The sequence below is a fragment of the Nothoprocta perdicaria genome, unplaced genomic scaffold, assembly GCF_003342845.1.
Source record: "Nothoprocta perdicaria isolate Ctin4 unplaced genomic scaffold, notPer1 scaffold_99, whole genome shotgun sequence".
NCBI lineage: Eukaryota > Metazoa > Chordata > Aves > Tinamiformes > Tinamidae > Nothoprocta > Nothoprocta perdicaria.
The window spans coordinates 2,829,030-2,848,583 of NW_020456298.1; the positions used below are offsets into that span (position 1 = coordinate 2,829,030).

At 49.7% G+C, this 19,554-nt stretch overlaps 1 protein-coding gene across 1 annotated transcript in view; it reads left to right on the plus strand.

The window, feature by feature from the left end:
* The window catches only part of SLC35F3 (solute carrier family 35 member F3), a 60,731-nt gene extending 41,460 nt beyond the window's left edge, over nt 1-19,271 (plus strand). The window contains exons 4-8 of the mRNA XM_026053387.1: nt 8,085-8,304; nt 13,836-13,961; nt 15,059-15,251; nt 16,369-16,458; nt 17,843-19,271. Coding sequence (XP_025909172.1) covers nt 8,085-8,304; nt 13,836-13,961; nt 15,059-15,251; nt 16,369-16,458; nt 17,843-18,087 — 874 coding nt within the window. The 3' untranslated portion in view covers nt 18,088-19,271. The remainder of the gene's footprint in view (nt 1-8,084; nt 8,305-13,835; nt 13,962-15,058; nt 15,252-16,368; nt 16,459-17,842) is intronic.
* The last annotated feature ends 283 nt before the right edge of the window (nt 19,272-19,554 follow it).

A 19,554-nucleotide genomic window follows, 5' to 3' on the forward strand; every position in this document is an offset into this window, starting at 1 on the left:
CACATGGTGGTACAAGGAGCTGTTTGGGCTCCCCAGAGCACAAAGTTTGTAGAAATGAGCTGTATTGAGCTGACTCTGCGGGAAAGGGCAATCAATTAAAGTAAGTTTCTCTGTAAAATCAGCTATAGAAATTAAGCTTTACAGTTGCCTGCAGTTGTTACACTTTGCTGCCAAAGGATAAGGTGTTCCAAGCTTAAGATTTTCTGACCATGATCATGCATTTATTTAACTTGTTTTAAAAGCAAATCCAATAAGGAGAAAATGCCTGATCTTCATGAATCACTTGCTGAGCAGAATGATGATGCTGCATCACTGGGATCTTCCCATGGAGCATGTCAGTTAAGAGCACCTTGATACACATGAAGCCCTCAGGGTCTGCAAGGCTTTGCCTTCCCTTGGCATTGAGACCTGCCAGGCTGCAGCTCCCATCTCACACTGGATGAGGGGGCAAAGATCAGATCACAGAGCCAAGAAGGCTGGGGCAAAGAATCACAGAATCATTAAGGTTGGAAGGGACCTCTAGAGGTCATCTAGTCCAACTCCCTGCACACGCAAGGTCATCCAGAGCACGGGGCACAGGGTGGCATCCAGGCAGGTTTGGAAGATCTCCAGCGAAGGAGACCCCACAGCCTATCTGGGCAGCYTGTGCCAGGGCTCTGTCACCCTCACTGTCAAGAATTTTTTTCCAAGGGCACTTCATTACTTGAGGAAGCCAACTTTGCAGCATGGGAAAGCACAGGGCTCTTTTAGGTAGGTAAGGAGGGCTGGCTCTACACACCTAAAGGAAGTTAAAAGTTTTAGYTTAGTCTCCAACAGAGGCAGACAGGATTGGATGCATCCTGGGTGCCTCTCCCAGGAGCATCACGATTTGGTGGAGCCCATGGTCCTTACTCATGCTAGGAAGCCAAAGGCTATGAGGAGCCTCCGTGGTCAGAGGGATGGGCAGGGGCCACCAGGACCACCCAGAACAGGCTGGGATAGCTGCAAAGCAGAAGCTATAAGGAGCTTTGTGGCCTCTCAGCGTTAGGAAGAAACTTCCCTGAGCTTATCTGGACATGTAGGAGGGATACTGGAGGCAGAGTATGGGATGCTTTAAGAGCCCTGGAAGCAGGAGAGTAATAAAAGCCATTCCATGATTCCTGGGCACTTCTCCGTATAATGCTGAGGCTGGCGGATTTATTTCCAGTGCTTTACGATCTGGGTCACGCCACAGGAGCCTCCATGCAACTGTTCTGCTGGCGGGTGAACCTGCAGTGACTCAGGAAAAAGCGCACTCGGAGGCAGTCTTGATAAGTAACAGAAGTCAGTTATAAAATAAACAAGAGGAAAAAAGGAAATGCCCAGATCTCAGGAGATGCAGCATACTGGCATTCCTCATGCTGGCTTTACCTATCATGTCTCAGTCTTCATGCCTGTAAAATGGGGATCTTGAAACCAAYCTTCCCTTGCACAGTTCAAAGTCTGTCCATTGGTGAGGCTGAGGTTACACCTGCCATTTGCACGAGCCCTGGGGATCTTCTTAGAAGGACTCAGGCCTGCCTTGGTTTCCAGGAGAGCTGCCTGAGCCATCAGGTACGGGCTGCTCTGTGAGGCCTTCACATGCACTGGTTTGCCCTGGAGGGCAGAATTAGAGAGTTGGGGCCTGAGGAAATGAAGCAAGCAGACACGAGCGCGCATCAGCAGCCCACACGTGAGGGCACTCGCCACACGCTGGGTGGTTTCAGGCCCAGGATGCTCTCCCAGCATCACTGCAGCGCTGCACTCCCTGATATGTGCTCCACATTTCCTCTTTGCTACAGGAGTGCGTCRAGAGCCGCTGCTGCCTCCCCAAAGCAGTTAATGTGGTGGTTGCTGCTGGGACTTCCCTCGCAGGCACCGCTTAATCCTGACAGGCGTCTGCATTAAGTACAGTTGTCCCAGGCACTTTATGGGCATCATGACGTGCCCATGTTGTGATGGGGCTGTAACTCTCTGCTTAAAGGCTTCACCCCTGCCAAAGCCTTGTTGASTCAGGTCCTCAGCTGCTTGTTGTAGTGTGCCCTGACATCCTAGTGTGCCCTCCCAGAAACCTGTAATGCCTCTGGGAACAGAACTAAGGCCACTGCAGCGCTGCAGAAGCTGTGCTGCAATGACGGATGTTACAGAAAACCCTGAGATGTAAAGACCTTGCTCTCCTTATTATTTTGCTTGAAGCTGTTTGCAGATTCCATAGTCTTTCACATACTGGCTTGTGTTTTCCTCATTATGTTTTTGGTGTTTATCTTCACTAACCCAGCTAAATTATCTCTGCCCCATTATGTGCAACACAAGGTCATCACTGCAACTGCGCATCCCCAAATGAGGTAAATCAGACGCAGTTAGTGCCAAAATTGCATGCTAAATAAGAATTAAACATATTAAAAGGAGGTGTTGCAATCCAATGAAACTTCCAGGTAAAATAGCAGTAAACTGCTACTTCTTTCCCTTTGATCTCACAATTACATGTTTAACAATATTCATCCCTCAGYGCCTTTTAAATCTTTAACTGTTGCTCTGCAGTTGCATCCAGTATTAATGAAAGTATAAGTCCTACCAAAGTGGAATGGATGCATTTCACTCCGATTTTGCACAACAGAGCTATCTACTGAAGAGGGAGCATAGGCAAGCACCAGAAGACRCGCACTTAAGTGGTCCCCCAGGACAGGGATTTGGCCTATTGGCACCTCAAAATAAAAGTATGCCAAAAGCATATTAAGTTATCGAACTGGCCATTACATGTTTAGGAAAGATATAGCAGAATAGAAAATATGTGTGAGGAATACATTCCAGAAGGGAATGATTGTGCAAGTCAGTTAATTTTCCTTTCCAGGTTGACTTTTGCTACAGTTTTCGCTCATTGCCCCAGTGCTCATACTAGAACCTTCTGGTTTGAAGCAGACTTTGGTCTACTGCTGCTCTTAGACTTTCTCCTTTCTGGACTGCAGCTGCTACTTTGGCCTTGCAGTGTCTGCACCTGCACTCTGAGTAAGGCCAACTTGCTCCTGATGTTCACCAGGGTGAGCCCAGGGCCACTGTGGGGGAACGAAGCCACCAGCCTAACAGAGAATGTGGCCTCCTCACTAGCTGTTGGCAGGGAAAAAACATGCCTTGCTCATCCCTGCACCAATTTGGTGCAGGGATAATTTGCAGTAGCGCTATTAAAATGTGTATGTTTTCCATTCCATGTACAAAAATGAGATACAGACTAAAACTTCATGCCTTATCTTTTGGGCACTTGAAAGCCAGTTTCAGCAAGCAGAAGCGAACAAGCAAGACAGGGTAGCATGGACATTAAAACCCTAAAGACTAGAGGAAGAGCAAAATCCCTGGCTACCAAGTCATGTAGGGGCTCAGTTCTACAAGGGGAGAACCGTCCCTGGGCATCTCTTGCTTCCCATGGTGACGAGGTGACATCCTGGTTCAACAGCAAAGCAGGCTCCGAGGAGGCCCATGGAGATCAGTACCTGCACATTTGGGTTTCCAGCTCCCTCCCAGCCTGGGTTCCTGTGCGAAGCAAGTGAATCCAGCCCACAGCTGGCCCAGCAAAACCAGATCATCAAGCAAGGAGCGAAGCAGGTTTGGGGCTGAGGCTATAGGCAAGACTGGCAGTTGTAGGATTTCTGGTGGTGCCGGCAGGAGCAGGTTGGGCCAGTCTTGGATCACCATTTCTCTTTTAACACAGAGGGTGAGGTTTCTTTTACCAGACGTGCCCTGCAGGTGTGTGCATGTTTGTGTTCCTGGCCCCGGGCTCCTTTCATTGCCGAAGGGAAAACACAGCTTCTTCCTGGGAGCAATTCATCCTAAGGTAGGCATCAAAAGCAGCTCAGGGAAGTGTATCTCCATCCACTGTAAACACAGCCTGGGGTGCTTGGATGAGAAGTAATAATTAACTTGTACATAGTTGAAATTTAGTGAGAAACTACCTGATAGCATTCTTTTTCACAAGGAATTGCTGGCACTTTGGAGCTCTTCCTGGTTGTTGCAACCACAAGTGCACTTAGGGAGCTGGCAGAGAGTGTGTGCTGGCTGGGGGAGGCCTTTCTGGCTGGGTATCTTGGAGGTGCTTGAAAAGGTTTACACCTTTTGAGTAAACCAGGCAGCTTTCCACTGATTGTGCTGTTGCTCAAGACAGGCTATGGGCTCTCCCTCTTGTAGACATGCTCTGCTTTCTGGAAAGGCAGCTCCTTGTGCACGTCAGGCTGCTGGGCACAAGCTCCAGCCGAGTCGTCTTGGCCGATGCCACGGCCGTCAGCTGGGATGCTGGCCCTCAAGGATACCTTAGCAGAGCAGATGAGGAGACATCGTCCCTCTTCACCCCCTGCCCATCAGTACCCCGGTGGCCTCAGGGTCCTGGCAGGGCAAGGACGAGCAGAGCCCACAGGCATCCAGGTAGCCCTGGGGACAGCAGACCCAGAGTCCTACAGCATCCTGGCGGGCAGATGGATCAGCCACGTTCTTTCCTTTCCAATCCCAGTGAGTGACCCAAGGGGACTTCAGAAGGCTGTGCACCCTCCTACAAGGGTTCTCAGGTCCCAGTTAAGTGAACTTGACTGCCTGCAACCTGCCCTTTTTCACCTGTCTTAAGGATATATATTTTCATTGCCAGAGGAAATTGTTAAATATTTACATGCAGGCTCTTTGGGTGTGTTCAAACATGGCTGGATAACCACAGGGCACAAGCTCTGATATTTGCCAGACGCTATCATAAAACAGCAGGATACTCAGTGGGTTTAATATACCCATGTGAAATACCAGGCAGCAGAAACAACTGTCCAAAAGCTGCTTTCAAAATATTTAAAGCTGAAGATAAGTTATCCTGGTGTGATTTCATCCCACAGCTGTCCGGGGACACTGTGTAAGTTATATCACAGTCCTGTCTGCTTCCCATGACTGTTTACCTGATGTGAATAAGGACATTGACAGCTCTTCGTTGAACACTTCCGGGTCTGGCTTTGCCAGCTCTGTTATATCTCCAAGAAAAAAAAGAAGTTTCTCAAATAATTTATTGGCAAACCTGGGGAGACAATTACACAGCCATCCTTGCATACCAAAAGTATCGTGTTTCTCTTAATTCTCCTCAGATGACTGCATTTAAGATTTAATTTAAGACACTGTGTCTGGGAGGCCTCTTTAAGCTGTGTGGTAGCCCCACAAGAGCGTGTGGTTTGGCCCAGGGGCACTGGGTTCAACACTCCAAGCCTTTCGGGCTCTGCGCTGGGTTCATATTGGACATGGGGTGGGCACCAGGCTATGCTGCCATGCAGATCCAGTGTTATATGGCAGAAAAGATCCAGTAAGAGGCCTGGAGTGTATGACAAGCACGTTTTTCTTACCGTGTTCAAACCACCTTGTCTCATTAAAGCACATTTCAAAGTGGAAGTGTCTTAGTAAAAACCACCTGTTGTACAAAATAGGAAATGGATTCATAGTGACAGAGAAATCACTTGAAGTATTAATCTCTTACACATCTCAAGTATTAATGGTAACCCATTTTCTGAATTTTGACTTGATTTATGACCTCCGTCCATATTTGCTGGTAAGCAAATCAGATGCTCCTAGAGATTTTRGATGCTCTTAATTAGGCAGCACTTGGCCTCACTGAACTGTTTGCTGTGCACATACACAAGAAAAGATTACCCTTACCTAGGAGAACTTAAGAAATAAATTTTTATATATATATTTAATGATAATTATGACAGACGAGTTGTAGAACAACTAGTTCTTGTGTAATGCACAAGGACAAGAGGGCAAGGTGCGTTATGGATGAGAACCTCCGTTTCATTAATGTGTGGTTTGATGTTCATCCTAATTAACTCCATGAGGAATGGTTTCAGAGACTTCTAGAAAGGAGCTATTTGTGGGGAAGCCCTCTGGGAATTGGGGTAGATAGGGATAAAAAACAGGGCACGCAGCAGGGTGCAGGTGAGGAGTGCAAGTGGCTTGGCTTGGAAGGTCCCATCCTGGATCTGGATGAGGCTCCTATTTTGGGGTCTCATTCCTCTGGGGGCCATTCGAGACACCCAGCTCCTCATTGCACATCTCTGCTTGCCTGGGCTGCTCCGCTGGGAGCCGTATCAGCATGGCGTGCTGGGCTAAGTATAACATGGTGACATCTGGTTCCGTTCATGGGGAAAAGATTTTGGCAGGAATACCTTTTTTTTTTTTTTTTTACCTCTTGGAAGATTGGATTCCAGTTTAGTCCTTGCATTTGACTAAGGCCATCCTGTCCCTCTCTCACGAATCTCATTTAGTGTAATTGCATTTAAACCTCACTTGTGCTCTTGGTCTTCAATGCATTAGGCTTTCCCATCCATCCCAACCCATCCAGGTTTCCCACCATAGTTGAAGTTGTGACAAGTTGAAGTTCCTACCAGGATTTTGTTTCTAAATGTCTCTCTGTCTCCCTGGTGTCTCCTGTGGCGAGTGACAGGCGCAGCTGGTGCTTTGCAGGGCTGAGCAGGGCCTCCATTTCACACATCCCACGGCTCCCGCTCGCACTGGTGAATTCAGGACTTGATTCTGCCAAGAGCCAGGGACTGCGGTGAAAGGGTCTGTCTGCAGCAGCCCTAAGACGGGGCAACTTCTGCGCAGCCATAGGTCAGGCTGGCCCACTATCAAAAAAGAAAAATAATGCTGTTCTCCACGCTGCAGCCTTTGCCTGCTGCAGCAGAAGGGCTGCAGGCRGACAGGACATGAAGGGGGCTCCTCCTTGCAGTGACTACCTGCCTTGCTCCCCATGCAGCCKCAGCTGAAGTCCCATGAAGGGAAGCAGCCCAAAGGTGTCTGCAGTAGCTGGAGAGAAACAGGTTTGCAGGCAAAGCGCAGGGACCTGTATGGAGATACACTTAGAGGGCTGAATAAAACCCCRAATGCCAGATTTCACATGGCCACAGGAGCACATACTAAGCTACTTTTACATCTGTGGAAATACATAGAATTAGTGATGGGGAAAATCTGAAAAGGTTGGGAGGATGGTTTGGTTTCTTTAGGTGATCACCTCATGCTGTCCCATCCTCTGAGAAGATGGATCAGGATCAAACTTCTGTCAGACTCCAAATAATGCGACTCACATAAGCAGCCTCAGGAAGGAAATGGAGCTTGAAATCCAAGGCAGCGCTGGAAACCTATTTGACATTCACTGTCGGAGGAAAATTTAATTTTGTTCGTATGTTATCTAAGCACCTCATTAAAGTGCTCTGGGGCCTMGGGGGGTTGCAGGTTTGGAGAGGAGCCCTGTTGCCTACTGCAGTGTGAGCAGCAGCRCGGCCGCAGGCCCTGCCCCGGCATCTTGCGTGTGGGGATGAGCAGTGCTGCCCCACGGCACGCAGGCCCTGCCCCCCCCGGGGCGCCGCACAGGAGGCGTGGGGCGGTGCAGACTTCACCCCACGCCACCCGCAGCAGAGGGGGCCCCGGGGCCGCCGCCCCGAGCCCTCTGGTCGCCCGCTTGGACTCTCTGCTCCGTGCCAGGCTGGGCAGACACACAGCGTTGGCGCTTTGCTTTGCTGGCCGCAGCGACACCCACTCCTGCAGCCTCCTATCTGGGCACTTGTGGTGCCCCACGGCCTCCTCCTGCTGCTCATCCCGCTACCGTGACCACCACAGTGCTTCTAGGCRCATCCCACCCCTCTGGTGGAAAGTCCCAAGGCCAAGCTGGGCTCCGAGGAGGCTCCTCCAAAGCCGGTATTGGGTGCCCCGGGCCCACGGCTGCCACGCGGCACGGGGCAGTGCAGAGAGGGTACCCTGGCCCCCCCATTTCCTTGGTGAGGTGAAAAGGGCAACACCAGAGCGTCCCAGAAGGGCAGTTGTCCCAGTGCCCACCCAGGGTGAGGTTCAACCTCCCGCCTTCACCTCTCGCTCTGCTCCTGTGCTTGTGACCCCAGCATGTTGCTGTCCTGCGCAGGTGGCGGCTGGCGCAGCAGCTGCTGAAACTTGCCATGTTTCCCTCATTTGCAAGGTGGGCGCTTTCTCCAAATGGAAGAGAAGGGCAGAGCAAGCAAGGATGAAGCCCGTATGTTTGCACTGTGCCTGGCCTGTGTAATAACGCTGCCTTTTTCTCCTTGTTTTAGGGAGTGCTGCCGATTTTTTGGAGACAATGGCTTGACTTTGAAGGTGTTTTTTACCAAGGCAGCACCCTTCGGTGTTCTTTGGACACTGACAAACTACCTTTACTTACATGCAATAAAGAAAATAAACACTACGGATGTCTCCGTGTTGTTCTGCTGCAACAAAGCTTTTGTGTTCTTGCTTTCATGGATCGTTCTGAGGGACAGGTTCATGGGAGTGAGGGTAAGTGCCTCCTTATCTCTCTGTCTCCCTTCTCCCTCCTCCTCTCCCTGCTGCCYTTCCTCTACCCCTTTCCTCCTGAGGGTTTAGTCAGGCACGGAGCCCTGCAGGCGAGTGGAAATCCCTGCAGAAATCCTGAGTGAGGCCGAGTGTGTCCCTCCCGCAGCCGGGCCAGGAACGCCTGGCTGCCTCTGGATCCCCRGTGTCTGGCAGCCTTTGCACATTTGTCCTTGGAAAAGAGGGAATGGGATGAAGATTAACTGGTAACTCCCTTTTGCTGCAAACACTTATCAGTCTTGATWTCAGTCTTGATCTCTTTTGAGCGAATATCCCCAGACCTAGGCCATGAGACCRGTTTCTAGGTGTGCATTCCTGTGGGCCCACACCTTGAGCAGGACATTTCTAGTCCTGCCCAGGAGTGTTTGGGGCCCTCTCCTCACCTGCCCGGCTTGGGGCTGGCGCTGTTGCCCCCKCATCCTTGCTGGTATCAGGCAGAGAGGAGCTCGGGAGAGGAGCCTCAGGCTTGTTTTGCCTTTGGGAATGTTTGAGCGTGCCGGTGGTGGAGGACCAGCATCCTGTGTGTGCAGCGATCCATCCAGCTTCATGTCCGGMCGGCAGCTGTGGGGATCCAAACACGCTGGGGCAGGACGGGCTGTGGACCCAGAGGCAGGTGCCAGGGCTCAGCCTGCGCTTTCTGCGTGGGTTTCCTTGTGCCCTTCATCCTAAATCCAGTGTAACCTCCCGTCCCTCGTGGGCACAGGGCATCGAGCACTTAGACCCTAAGGTGCCCTCCAGGAGGGGCAGGGCTGCCCCAGCCAGGCCAAGGTGCAGATTTAACTCGGGTCTCCCGCTCAYGGCGCTGACTGCGCTGAGCAGGGAGGCGATCAGCCCTGCTCACTAGGGAATAGGGAGGAAAGGAGGACCCCGAGGAGGCCAATCCCACCTCATGTAAAACCCCATGACGTCAGGGCTGGCCAGCCCCACATGTCCAGCATCGTGGGGCAGCGGGGCCGCAGGTACCAGCTCCGGGCCCGACGCTTTTGCTTCTCAGCCCCGCAACATCTGGTGCCCTCTGGCAACGCAGCAAGGCCAGTGGGCAACTGGCCTGCACAGCCATGACCCATGGGGCAGAGCAAGGGGGTTTGTACCAGGCAGAGAGGAATCACTGTAAAAAGAGAGCAGTGACTCATACCTGTCTAACTGTATCAGCTGGCAAGTATTAATATTATTAATAATTATGGTAATAATACCTATTTTTTTCACCCTCTCCATTTTAGCAGCACTCTACTCACTAACCCTAACAATATATTTAGTGCTCAGAAGAGGTTTTTCTACCTTCCTGCTTGGAGCAACTGAGAGTTAACTCTACCAAAAGTATTTCTCTCTGGCAGGAGAGCTTGGACAGCCATGCAGGAGCTGCAGCCAAGAGGCTGCACAGGGGAGCATTGCAAATTGTACCTGTCAAAAGCCCATCCTCTCCAGCTGGTGTCTGCACTTGCCCATCAGACTTCCCAGGTAGCTGTATGCTGAAAACAAATCAGCTGCGGTTTTGAGAGCACGGGCAAGGGTATCCTGAAGTTACCCCGGCGGCAGGGAAGCATCACTGTTACTCTAGCCATGTTGACAGTGGCCAAAAGAAAAAAAGGAGCTTTGTGATTTTCATGTTTTTTTCATGGTGCTGTCCATAAATACCTTGTTGTTTTGATCAGATCCCAGGAGAAATGATGTGCAATTAGAGGACTTCTGCTTTCTTGCATTTGCAATTGCCCCTTAAATCATTGCACTAGGGGGCTGTAGGGGCTATTTCTCACCTCTGGGTCTGGCTGGTTTGGGGCGAGAAAGCTGATGGGTTTATGGACACACATAGAGACACATACCTGCAAGACCAAGGCAATTTTGCAAATGGATTGTGCTCTTATGGGGTATGTGAAAAGAGAGAAATTACCACAGTTCACCAGGAGGTTTGTGGTTGGAGCTTGGCCTGAGTCAGTAGGGGTGACAGGCACTGAAGGACGAATCCTACTCCATATTTTTCCCACTTCCCAAAAGAATAGGAAGAACAGGGTGCGCCAAGTGCTGTGGTCTCAGTCACGTCTTGCCTTGGGAGAGGTCAACTTGCCAAACAGCCTGGCCCTGGGGATYTCTGGAATCACCATGAAGGGACATCTCTGGGGATGCCCCTCTCTTCTCCCAGCTGGCAAGGTGCATTTTCTTTCCCCTTCCTCCCTTTCTGTACAGGGCTCATGTGAAGAGCAGCTCAGCCTGCAGGGCAGCAAGCAGCCTGGGGCCTTGACCACACCGTGACGGGGGCACCCCCAGGACCCAGCAGGAGATCTCAGGTCTCCCCACGGCAACAGAAAACAGAGCCAGCAACTTTCAAACATGTTTAAGCAGACACTATGTAATGTGTTTTCCCTTAGGTGGGAACATACAGAGAGGCAAGGACTTTTTAACACATGCTCATCCAATTGCTCRTGATCCGCAGGGATCTGCTGATTGCACACATCAGGCGTGCCTGCTCACAAGCGGTAGTACAGCCAGATATGTAAGGCCAGCATCGCAGTGGTATTTAGGCACTTACAGGTGTCCAGTTTGGCCTGTCCTATCTGGAGTGCAACTACCAGCTCTACAAGCGTTTAAGTCCGGATGCGGATGGAATTTGAGTGTATGAGCAGGCTGCAGAATTGCAGCTTTACTGCTTATGCACTTGTCCCTCCATCTCCTGTAATGAAGCTGCACCTCTCCCCTTTCTGATCCCCTTGCCCAGAGCCCCAGGGCAAGGATCCTAGGAGAACCCAGGAGTTAGGATTGTCTGGGTAGGGTGTGAGGTGTCCCCTTCCCTCACAGCCTGCAAATGCAGTGAAGCTGAGCGTGCCCGAAGGTGCCAGCCCTGCCACCTGTGGGCTGATGCGCTGCCCTTGCAGTGGTGGGACACGGAGCACGCAGAACAACCTGCTTCTCATGACCTGCTTGATAGGCGGGCTGAGAGGCRCTCGGAGAAAACGTGTGTGTGACACTCCTGGCATGGTGAGAGGTTGCTCCAAGACCCATCTGGTTGGTAGTCATGACATACTTGATAAAGGAGGAAGGAGCTTCTGCTGGAGCAAAACTGTTTGCAGGCTGAATTTGTCTGCTTTGATCCTTGACTCTAGTGTTCCCCTTCCTGGAGGAGTAAATAAATAAAATAGTTCAACCTTCAAGAGACCCATCAGTTGCTAGCATCTCCTGTCTATATAATGTATAGACAAGCACATCCGTCAGTGAGAGTTTGAAAAAAAATTATTGCCAAGTTATCAGCCATCCCGTGAAGCTAAAAGCAAATCTTGATGTCCGTTACTCTTCAGTTCATTGCTGAACCCTTTTTCCACTGAGTATCCCCTGCAGCATCTTTGTTGATGTGTCCTGGAGGCACCAGCTATTCCGCCACAGCCCGACGTGGGCCCTGGCTCTCCCATGAGGAGTGCACAGACCACACCAGGTCTTGGGTGGATGGTGCCCAAAGCCCAGTCAGGTGCTGTAGGAAAAGCTGCACCCATCACTCTTTTTTCCACTCTTTATGGTCYGTAGTGCGGGGGATATGAAAGGATCTGCATATGAAATCTGTGAATCTTATGAAAAAGATGCCATTTTTCAGAGGAGCCCCATGCACACGCCTGGACAGCATGAAGAGCAGCACTGAGCCAGAAGAAAGGCCCATCTGCCCTGGGAACCGGGCTCCAACAGCTGCCAGTAGTGGACACCTAGAGAAAATGCATCTGAACAGGAAAAGCCTGAAATGATATTTCTTCATGGACCCCCCTACCTTCCAACAATTTGTGGTTCAAGGATTTTCTGAGACAGAAGTAATTTGCATGCAGTTCCTTGATGGATTTTTTACTTCTGTGAGTCTACCCTTGCAAACTTTTCACATCCACAGGATCTTGCAGCAAAGATTTCATTGGCAAAGACAAATCTCCTTGGTTTGTTCTGCATCTGCTACATGCTAGTTTTCACAGAAAACAGTTTCCTTTTTTTTCTTGCACATCAGTATCTCTGCAGGCTCTCTGGATGTTCCTTCAGCTCTACTTGTTTGAAATAGTTCGGTTTGCTCTAGAGGAATGCTCTGAGTTTGGGGCTTTTTTTGTTTGTTTGTTTTTGTTTGTTTGTTTTAATTCTTTTTGTCTTCAGGAGAGAAGCCTGTCTAGGATTGCAGGGTCTATTTGCACAGATACTGTGCTTTCCATTAGGGATGGATGCACAGCAGTTGTGCATGGAGACAGGGGTGCAAGCCAGGATGCCTGTGCTGAACCTTCCAAAAYTCAGCGTTGTGCACATCCAGTCTTGGCAGTTTGGACCTGTCTCAGCTCTAATCAGGTCATAAATCCTTTGGGTATCTCTTGGGCTGAAACTGCTGCGTGGGTTCAGCATCTTCTGAATATGCTGCCCATGGGCTTTGTCCTGTGGGGGCTGAGCAGGGTGGGGGGAATCCTGCCCCTCCATAACCCTCAGCTGTGCATATTGGGCATTTTGTTTAGAAATTTCCAGACTCATAGCCCTTCTTATCGAGATATTAATCATTAAAGTTGTATTTTCCAGGAAGCGTGTTTTTCTGCTGATTCCACCCTTTTTCAACCTTTATGCTTTTATGCCATTCTAATTTTTCTGCTGATTCCACCCTTTTTCAACCTTTATGCTTTTATGCCATTCTACAGAAATTCTCCTCTGGAAAGTACATCTTTTTGCAAAAATGCAGCCTTCTTCCCCTAGCAGGGTTGGTACCAGACTGCAGGAACTGCCTGCTTGCTGATTTTCCGTGGAAGCTCTCACAGGGGCCTTTCCAGATCCCAGGTTTCCATACTGCACTGCACAGCTCTGGGGCTAACGTGGGGCAGTGAGAGAGGCTCTTGGGCGTGCAGGCAACAGCCCCCTTGGCAGCTGGTGGATGGCTGTGGATGGGCCTCAGAGCCCAGGTCTGGCCCCAGGAAGGGGTTTGTTGGCACTGAACCAGCTCTGGGCCATGATGAACTGATTCACTCCAAGCAGAAACACAGGCAGGGTTTCCCTGGGTCTGGGCAGGGTGTCCCTGCATGGCTGCAGCGCCGCAGCAAGGACAGGGCTGCCCAAAGGCCTCGGCATCCAGGAAAACACCTGGAAGGGCTTGAGGCAATCGGCAAGAGCCCCAGGGAAGCCAGGGGCCTCTTTCTGGCAGGAAGGTCTCAGGGGTGGCTCGTTGCCCTCCTTCACAAATGGTCCCGGTCCCTGGTGCTGGTTCAGCAGTGGCAGGTGGTGATGGACCAAAATGTCTAAACTCTTGTGCCTGCTAAACCCCCCGCAGCCGCTTTCCCACTTCTTCCCCAGGTAAGGGAGCTGATGGGCTGAACKGGAAAGTAGCTACATGGGTTTTATTCCGCTGTTTGTCTCAACAGGTCTAAGGCTGCCAGGGTTTGGCTGTAAGAAAAGGGCAGGGGCAGAAGATGCAGCAATAGGGGCCGTCTCCTGCGTTTGTCCGTGGCGAGGCTTCTCAGTAACACCGCTCTCTGCTTGTCTCCCCCCAGATCGTGGCTGCTATATTTGCCATTGCAGGGATCGTGATGATGACSTACGCCGACGGGTTCCACAGCCACTCCGTTATCGGGATAGCCCTGGTCGTGGGCTCCGCCTCAATGTCTGCTCTCTACAAGGTAAAGGCACCGGGTCTCCTCACGTGGGGATGTGCCGGCCACCCCGTCAGTGACTTCGGCTGCTCCCGTCTCACTTTGTGCAGTTCAGCACCATGTGCCCCTCTCAGAGGATCTCTGCCATTAGCGCGATGACTCTAAATGCCTCGGGTGCCACTTCCCTCAGGAGCACTACAGGTGTCTTGTGCTCCTCTGGAAAAGGAGACTGCCGGATTTAATCATGCAACCTGGAAATGCCCGGCAGGAGATTTAGCAAAATCATAGCTGCTTTTCAAGTCACTGTATTGCCTCCCATGGCCAGTCCTCATTCAGTAACATACACGGTCTGTGCCGGGCTTAAATGAGGATCAGGGAAATAATCATATGTTTAAAATTCAAAGCACGTGCTTATATATTTGCCTCTATACAGCCCATGGCACTCGGATAGAAATGAGCATTTCCAGGGTACAGTTCCTTGATCCTAGCCCAGATGTGTACGTTGGGAAGAGGAGTCAGTGTCTCCACCTGGTCCGCTGAAGTGCAAGGCATTTAGGCCGCTGGGTGCTGCAGCATCAACCCAGGCAGCCCGGGAGACTCCCAAGCTGTGGGGCTGCCAGCCTTGTCCCTGAGCACGGCACTGTGCAGCTTCCCCCTTGCTCTTTCACGTAGCCTCAAACAAGGCAATCACGGGATTTCAATTGCTCTTTCCTCTGAAACAGCCTCTCCTTCCAGGGCCAGGCACAGGCATGGCCCTGCACACACTGGGAAAGACCGCCAAAAGGCCGAGGAAACCCTCGCTCAAGGCTAGGACTTGGCTCTGCCCCATTTCTGCCTGGGTGAAGCAGTATCAGGGATGGCCTGTTGAGGACAAGACGCCCCCAGCCCAGCTGCTCTCACTGAGGGAAGGGTGTCAGGCCCTGGTCAATGCTCAGGCCTGTCCGGCTCTCACAGCCTCCACAGCAGCCCCTCATCAGTAAAGTGCGGATGAACTGAATGCTACTGTTATCAGAGCCTGATTCTTCAAGGTAGCAAGGCCCTTCCTTCTTCAGAAAATAAAACGGGCATGCCAGAAATTAATATAAAACTTGGAGACTTTAAGCCCCTGTGTCTTTCTCTTGCAGGTTTTATTCAAACTTCTTCTGGGCAGCGCTAAGTTTGGAGAAGCCGCCTTATTTCTGTCTGTGTTAGCTGTCTTCAATGTCCTCTTCATTACCTGTATTCCTGTCATCCTTTATTTTACCAAAGTGGAATACTGGAGCTCTTTCGATGTCATTCCTTGGGGGAACCTCTGCGGATTTTCGATTCTCTTATTGAGTGAGTACATGTGGGACGTTGGTAACGCTCAGGGGTGAGGGAGTGCGCCAGAAACCAGCCGTGAGGGAGGCTGTGCATCTCCAGACACAGGGACTGCCTTTTGCTTTGCAGTTCCTGCAGCTTTGCCACCAAAGGCCCTCAGCTTGGGTGGGATGGTGAGCGAGGTGCTGTTCCTTGCTAAACCACATGTGTTGACTGTGCAGCCACAGTTGATTCCTAGCCTGGATAATGACAACATATCTCCTAAACAGGTCCTTTCTTTTCAACTGGAAATAGTGCTTTTCCATCCCTGTCCAGGATCACAGGACTTTTTAGCCTAAGAAAGAAGTCACTGTGTTGAACACTAGGAGAAGTTCCAGTTTAATTTAAAGTGGACTACAGTGAAGTACAGGGAAAAACTGCAGCACTTGGCAAGCGATCACTGGGGCATGGGGCATAGGTACAGACCCTATTAGGAAGCCATCGGAGCTCCAGCTGCTGGCAGGCTCTACACTGGAGAGCCTCTTGGAACTTTGCTAGAGATAAATACCATAGACTGAGGGTGAATTTGGTCCAAAGCAGTTCCTAATTCATCACAGGAGGTGACATGAACTGTGTGTGGTTTCACCATAAAATATTTACCAAGGTCCTGTGAGGAAGAGGGTTAGAGTTACAGTATGTTCCACCTACAGCTGCAGAGAGCTTTTTTTTTACCGTAAGGAATATCCAGACAGAAGCGTCTGTTTGGCTGAAATCTTCTAGATGAAAAATATTTAGTCTTTCAGCAGGAAGAGAGGATCAGTGTAGAAACTGGGATAGCCCAGGGACCAGACTTGATCATTGAATGCTAAGAGACAGAAAGTCTCTTCAAGCTTCTGTCCTTCAAGCTGCTGCTGGGCCCCTGGGGGCTATAGAGGCTGCTAGAAATAGTAATGGCTCAGACAGACAGACAGGCAGCAGACAAACACCTGTGTACAGGAGACCTGCCGGAATGCAAGCAGGCATTAATGTGCAGCCTACACGGACAATGCATGGAGGAGTAATACAGCATTTTTCAGATGACAGTCTCTTTTGCCAGTTTCACTGTGATTCTAATAATAAAAAGTGATTTTCTTTCTTTCTTTGTTTCTTTCTTCAGCATTCAATATTCTATTAAATTTTGGAATTGCTATTACATACCCCACCTTGATATCTCTTGGAATTGTACTGAGTGTCCCAGTAAATGCAGGTAAGAATTTCTGGCTTCTGCATCTCGATGAATACACAAAATCTGTGGTCTTTCAAAAATCTAATAGGTATAAAAAACAATAGCTTTAATAAATATGTTTTGCATTATCTCTTTGAAAATTATGAAGATGACACTGATTTAAAATATATGCTTTAGGGTTAGATTTGTACTGTACGAATAGGCATGAAAAWTAGTCATTTCCATAATTTCTTTTAAAGTTACTGACTGAAGAAGTTAGCATACTGAAAAATAAAGTAGACTGGAAGTCACTGATCTCTGAGTTGGGATGAAAACTCATGGAAGAGGCAGAAATCAGTTCTTAATGGTTTCCTTGGGGCAGGCTCTTAGATTGCTTACATTTTAGAGCTGCAAATGTGTATTAGTATATACAACAACAATATATACAACATAATGTATATTAGCCCTGGGTAAGTACCACAGCAGGCGCTTGACAATGCCGGGATTGTCGGGATCCCCGGACGAGCTGATTTCGGGCACAGCAGGTCCATTGCTCCGGCCGTTTCCTGAACCACTGAGAGCCAAGAGCCCAGAGGGCCAGGAGGGCCAGGCAGGGCAGGGTCTGTGTGCGACCTGCACATGCTGCCAAGGGGAGCTGCTCCGGAGGCTCTGTGGGTAGTCACAGGAGAGAGGAAAAAATCTTTCCTGGTGGGCACCTCACCTGGCTCTCCCAAACCACAGATGTCTAAATCCAAGGCACTCAGCCAGTGCCGTGGTGCAGGCAGCAGCTTCCAGCCTTGCTCTGGCTCCGTGCACACAGGGGTGTCTCAGGCAGACACCCACTGTTTTGAATTAGCTGTCACCTCCAAGGAGCCCTTGGTGAATACTGCAATGATGCTGAGAGTCACCACATCGTGATCAGGAGGTTGTCTCTGAAAATCTCGGCATAGCTTTAGCTCTGAACGCCAAGGCAGCCCTTTCACTCAAACGTAATGCTGGGAGCATTGAAATCTTCAGGGATGAATGCCTCACTTTGCTGCCACAGGTCACAGCTCAGTGTGCCCTGCACTTATGGCTCAGCAGGCAATCAAGGAGAGATGAAGGATTTGCAGGAAGATGCTGCTGTGCCAGGGAAGGGAAATGCCCCCTGTACTTGTTGGTGAACAAGCTACTACTACAGAAAACAAATGTAGCTCCAGGGAACATCCTCCTTTGTCTCCTGTGCTCAYGGGCAAATTCTCTCTTCCCTGAATCCCGCTCCGGGCTAAACCAGGCGTAAGGGCAGTCCCTACCCCATCTCATCCAGGGCCTTGTCCTCCTGTGCACCATACCCAGCACCTGCACAGCCAGGGGGGTGAGGGAGGRAAGGGGATACTGCCCTAATGTTTTGTCCCACATAATAACACCAGTTCAATGTCCCATACAGTTGTTGATCACTACACGAGTGAAATTGTCTTCAACAGTGTCCGAGTAATTGCCATCATCATTATTGGCCTTGGCTTCCTCCTGTTGCTCTTGCCAGAGGAATGGGACGTCTGGGTGATAAAGCTCCTCACGCATCTCAAGGTCCGGAAGAAGGAAGAAATCCCTGAAGGGAATGGAGACATTGCGTCAGGATTGCCTAATAAAAGCCGGAGAACTCGCCCCTCCAGGTCATCCTTTGCTCATTAAATGCTCTTTTTACCAAAACTCTGTGGTTAACCTTATATATGATGATGCAAAGGTCTTTTCTTTGGAAGAAGCACACCTGTCCAACATGGTGTACATACCTGTACAGTTTTGATATGATCACCATCTAAGGCATCAAGTCTTGGCATGTCCAATCTGCTTGTACTTTTTTCACATCAGACCTTTCACTTAAGTAGTACACGGAAAGAAACTGCAGACCAAGAACCTCTCCTCTCTTTTTAAATGAATGTAATATATAGTCAAAATATATTTGCATAGGTTATTTTAAAGATTGACTTTCATGAGAAGCAGGGCAGACATTCTGAACATTAGGTACTGAATGATGCATTGCACACTGTGACTTAAAAGAAACAAATGCTATGCTACATCACACCTTTATTTTTGACCAGAGCTGTACTCTGAAAGTTTTCAAGGAACCAAAAGAGAATATTTTTGGGAACAGGAAGATGGGGGGGAAGAGCAGAGGGAAGGAGGTTTAGAAATCACTCTGTGTAGATGAGCACGTTAYACTAGAACCAGATGAAAATTCCAAGTGTTAAAATGCTTGCACTAAAGTGCTAGAGGGGGAGCAGTCCAGAGCCCAGATCTCCAAATCTGAGCCCAAATCCAGTGCCTTCTACAGAACTCTTGTCTTTATCCATGTAGGACCAGGTCCCACCACCAGACACTCGCAATGAAGGGCTCAGGCTCRCAGCCCCGCGGGTCCCCAAATTCCCACCGGCATCAGGATGTGCCCCCTCATACGCACGGTGGCTTCTGTGGGAATGCAGGGCCCGGGGGGCTGCAAGTTTGGGCCCAGGAGACCTGAGCCTCTTCTCAYGTGCACAGGCTTTACCCCTGTGTGGAGCTGCACTTGATTAACATTAGTGTGGGGAAGGGGGAATGTTGGTCACGTGTGGAAAAATCTGACTGAAAATGAGCAATGGAGCGACAAGAACGTGGTTGCTGCTGTACAGTCGGAGAACACGGACTAAGGGGGTGAATCGCCAGTTGCTTTACTCCATAATTGTGAGTGTTAAAGAGTTAAAAATGTAAGATATTTACATCAAATGTAACACTTTTTATGAAACTTGTAAGCACCAGGATGTTTACTTACGCGATTTTGGTTCGCCATWAAATTTCTATCTGTGATAGATCACATGCTATGTAAAAAGGAAAAAAAAAAAGGTTATAGTTTACTATTTTTGAAGTTTACATTGTTGCATACAAAATTAAAGTGTTCTTTCGAAGCACTGCCATAACCCRAGGGTCCCTGCTGTCACTGAGGCCGTGTTTGCCTCAGGCAGGGGTGGCATCCACTTCAAAACATTCGAGCAGATCAGATCCATTATCTGTTTGGCAAAGCTAAATAATAAAAGATTTTAAACTCAGTCGTGGTCAATGCCATCTGCTTCCCGCCCTGACTGTGCCCCTGTTTCAGTTTTACTGGTATTTAGACAAATTGGTGGG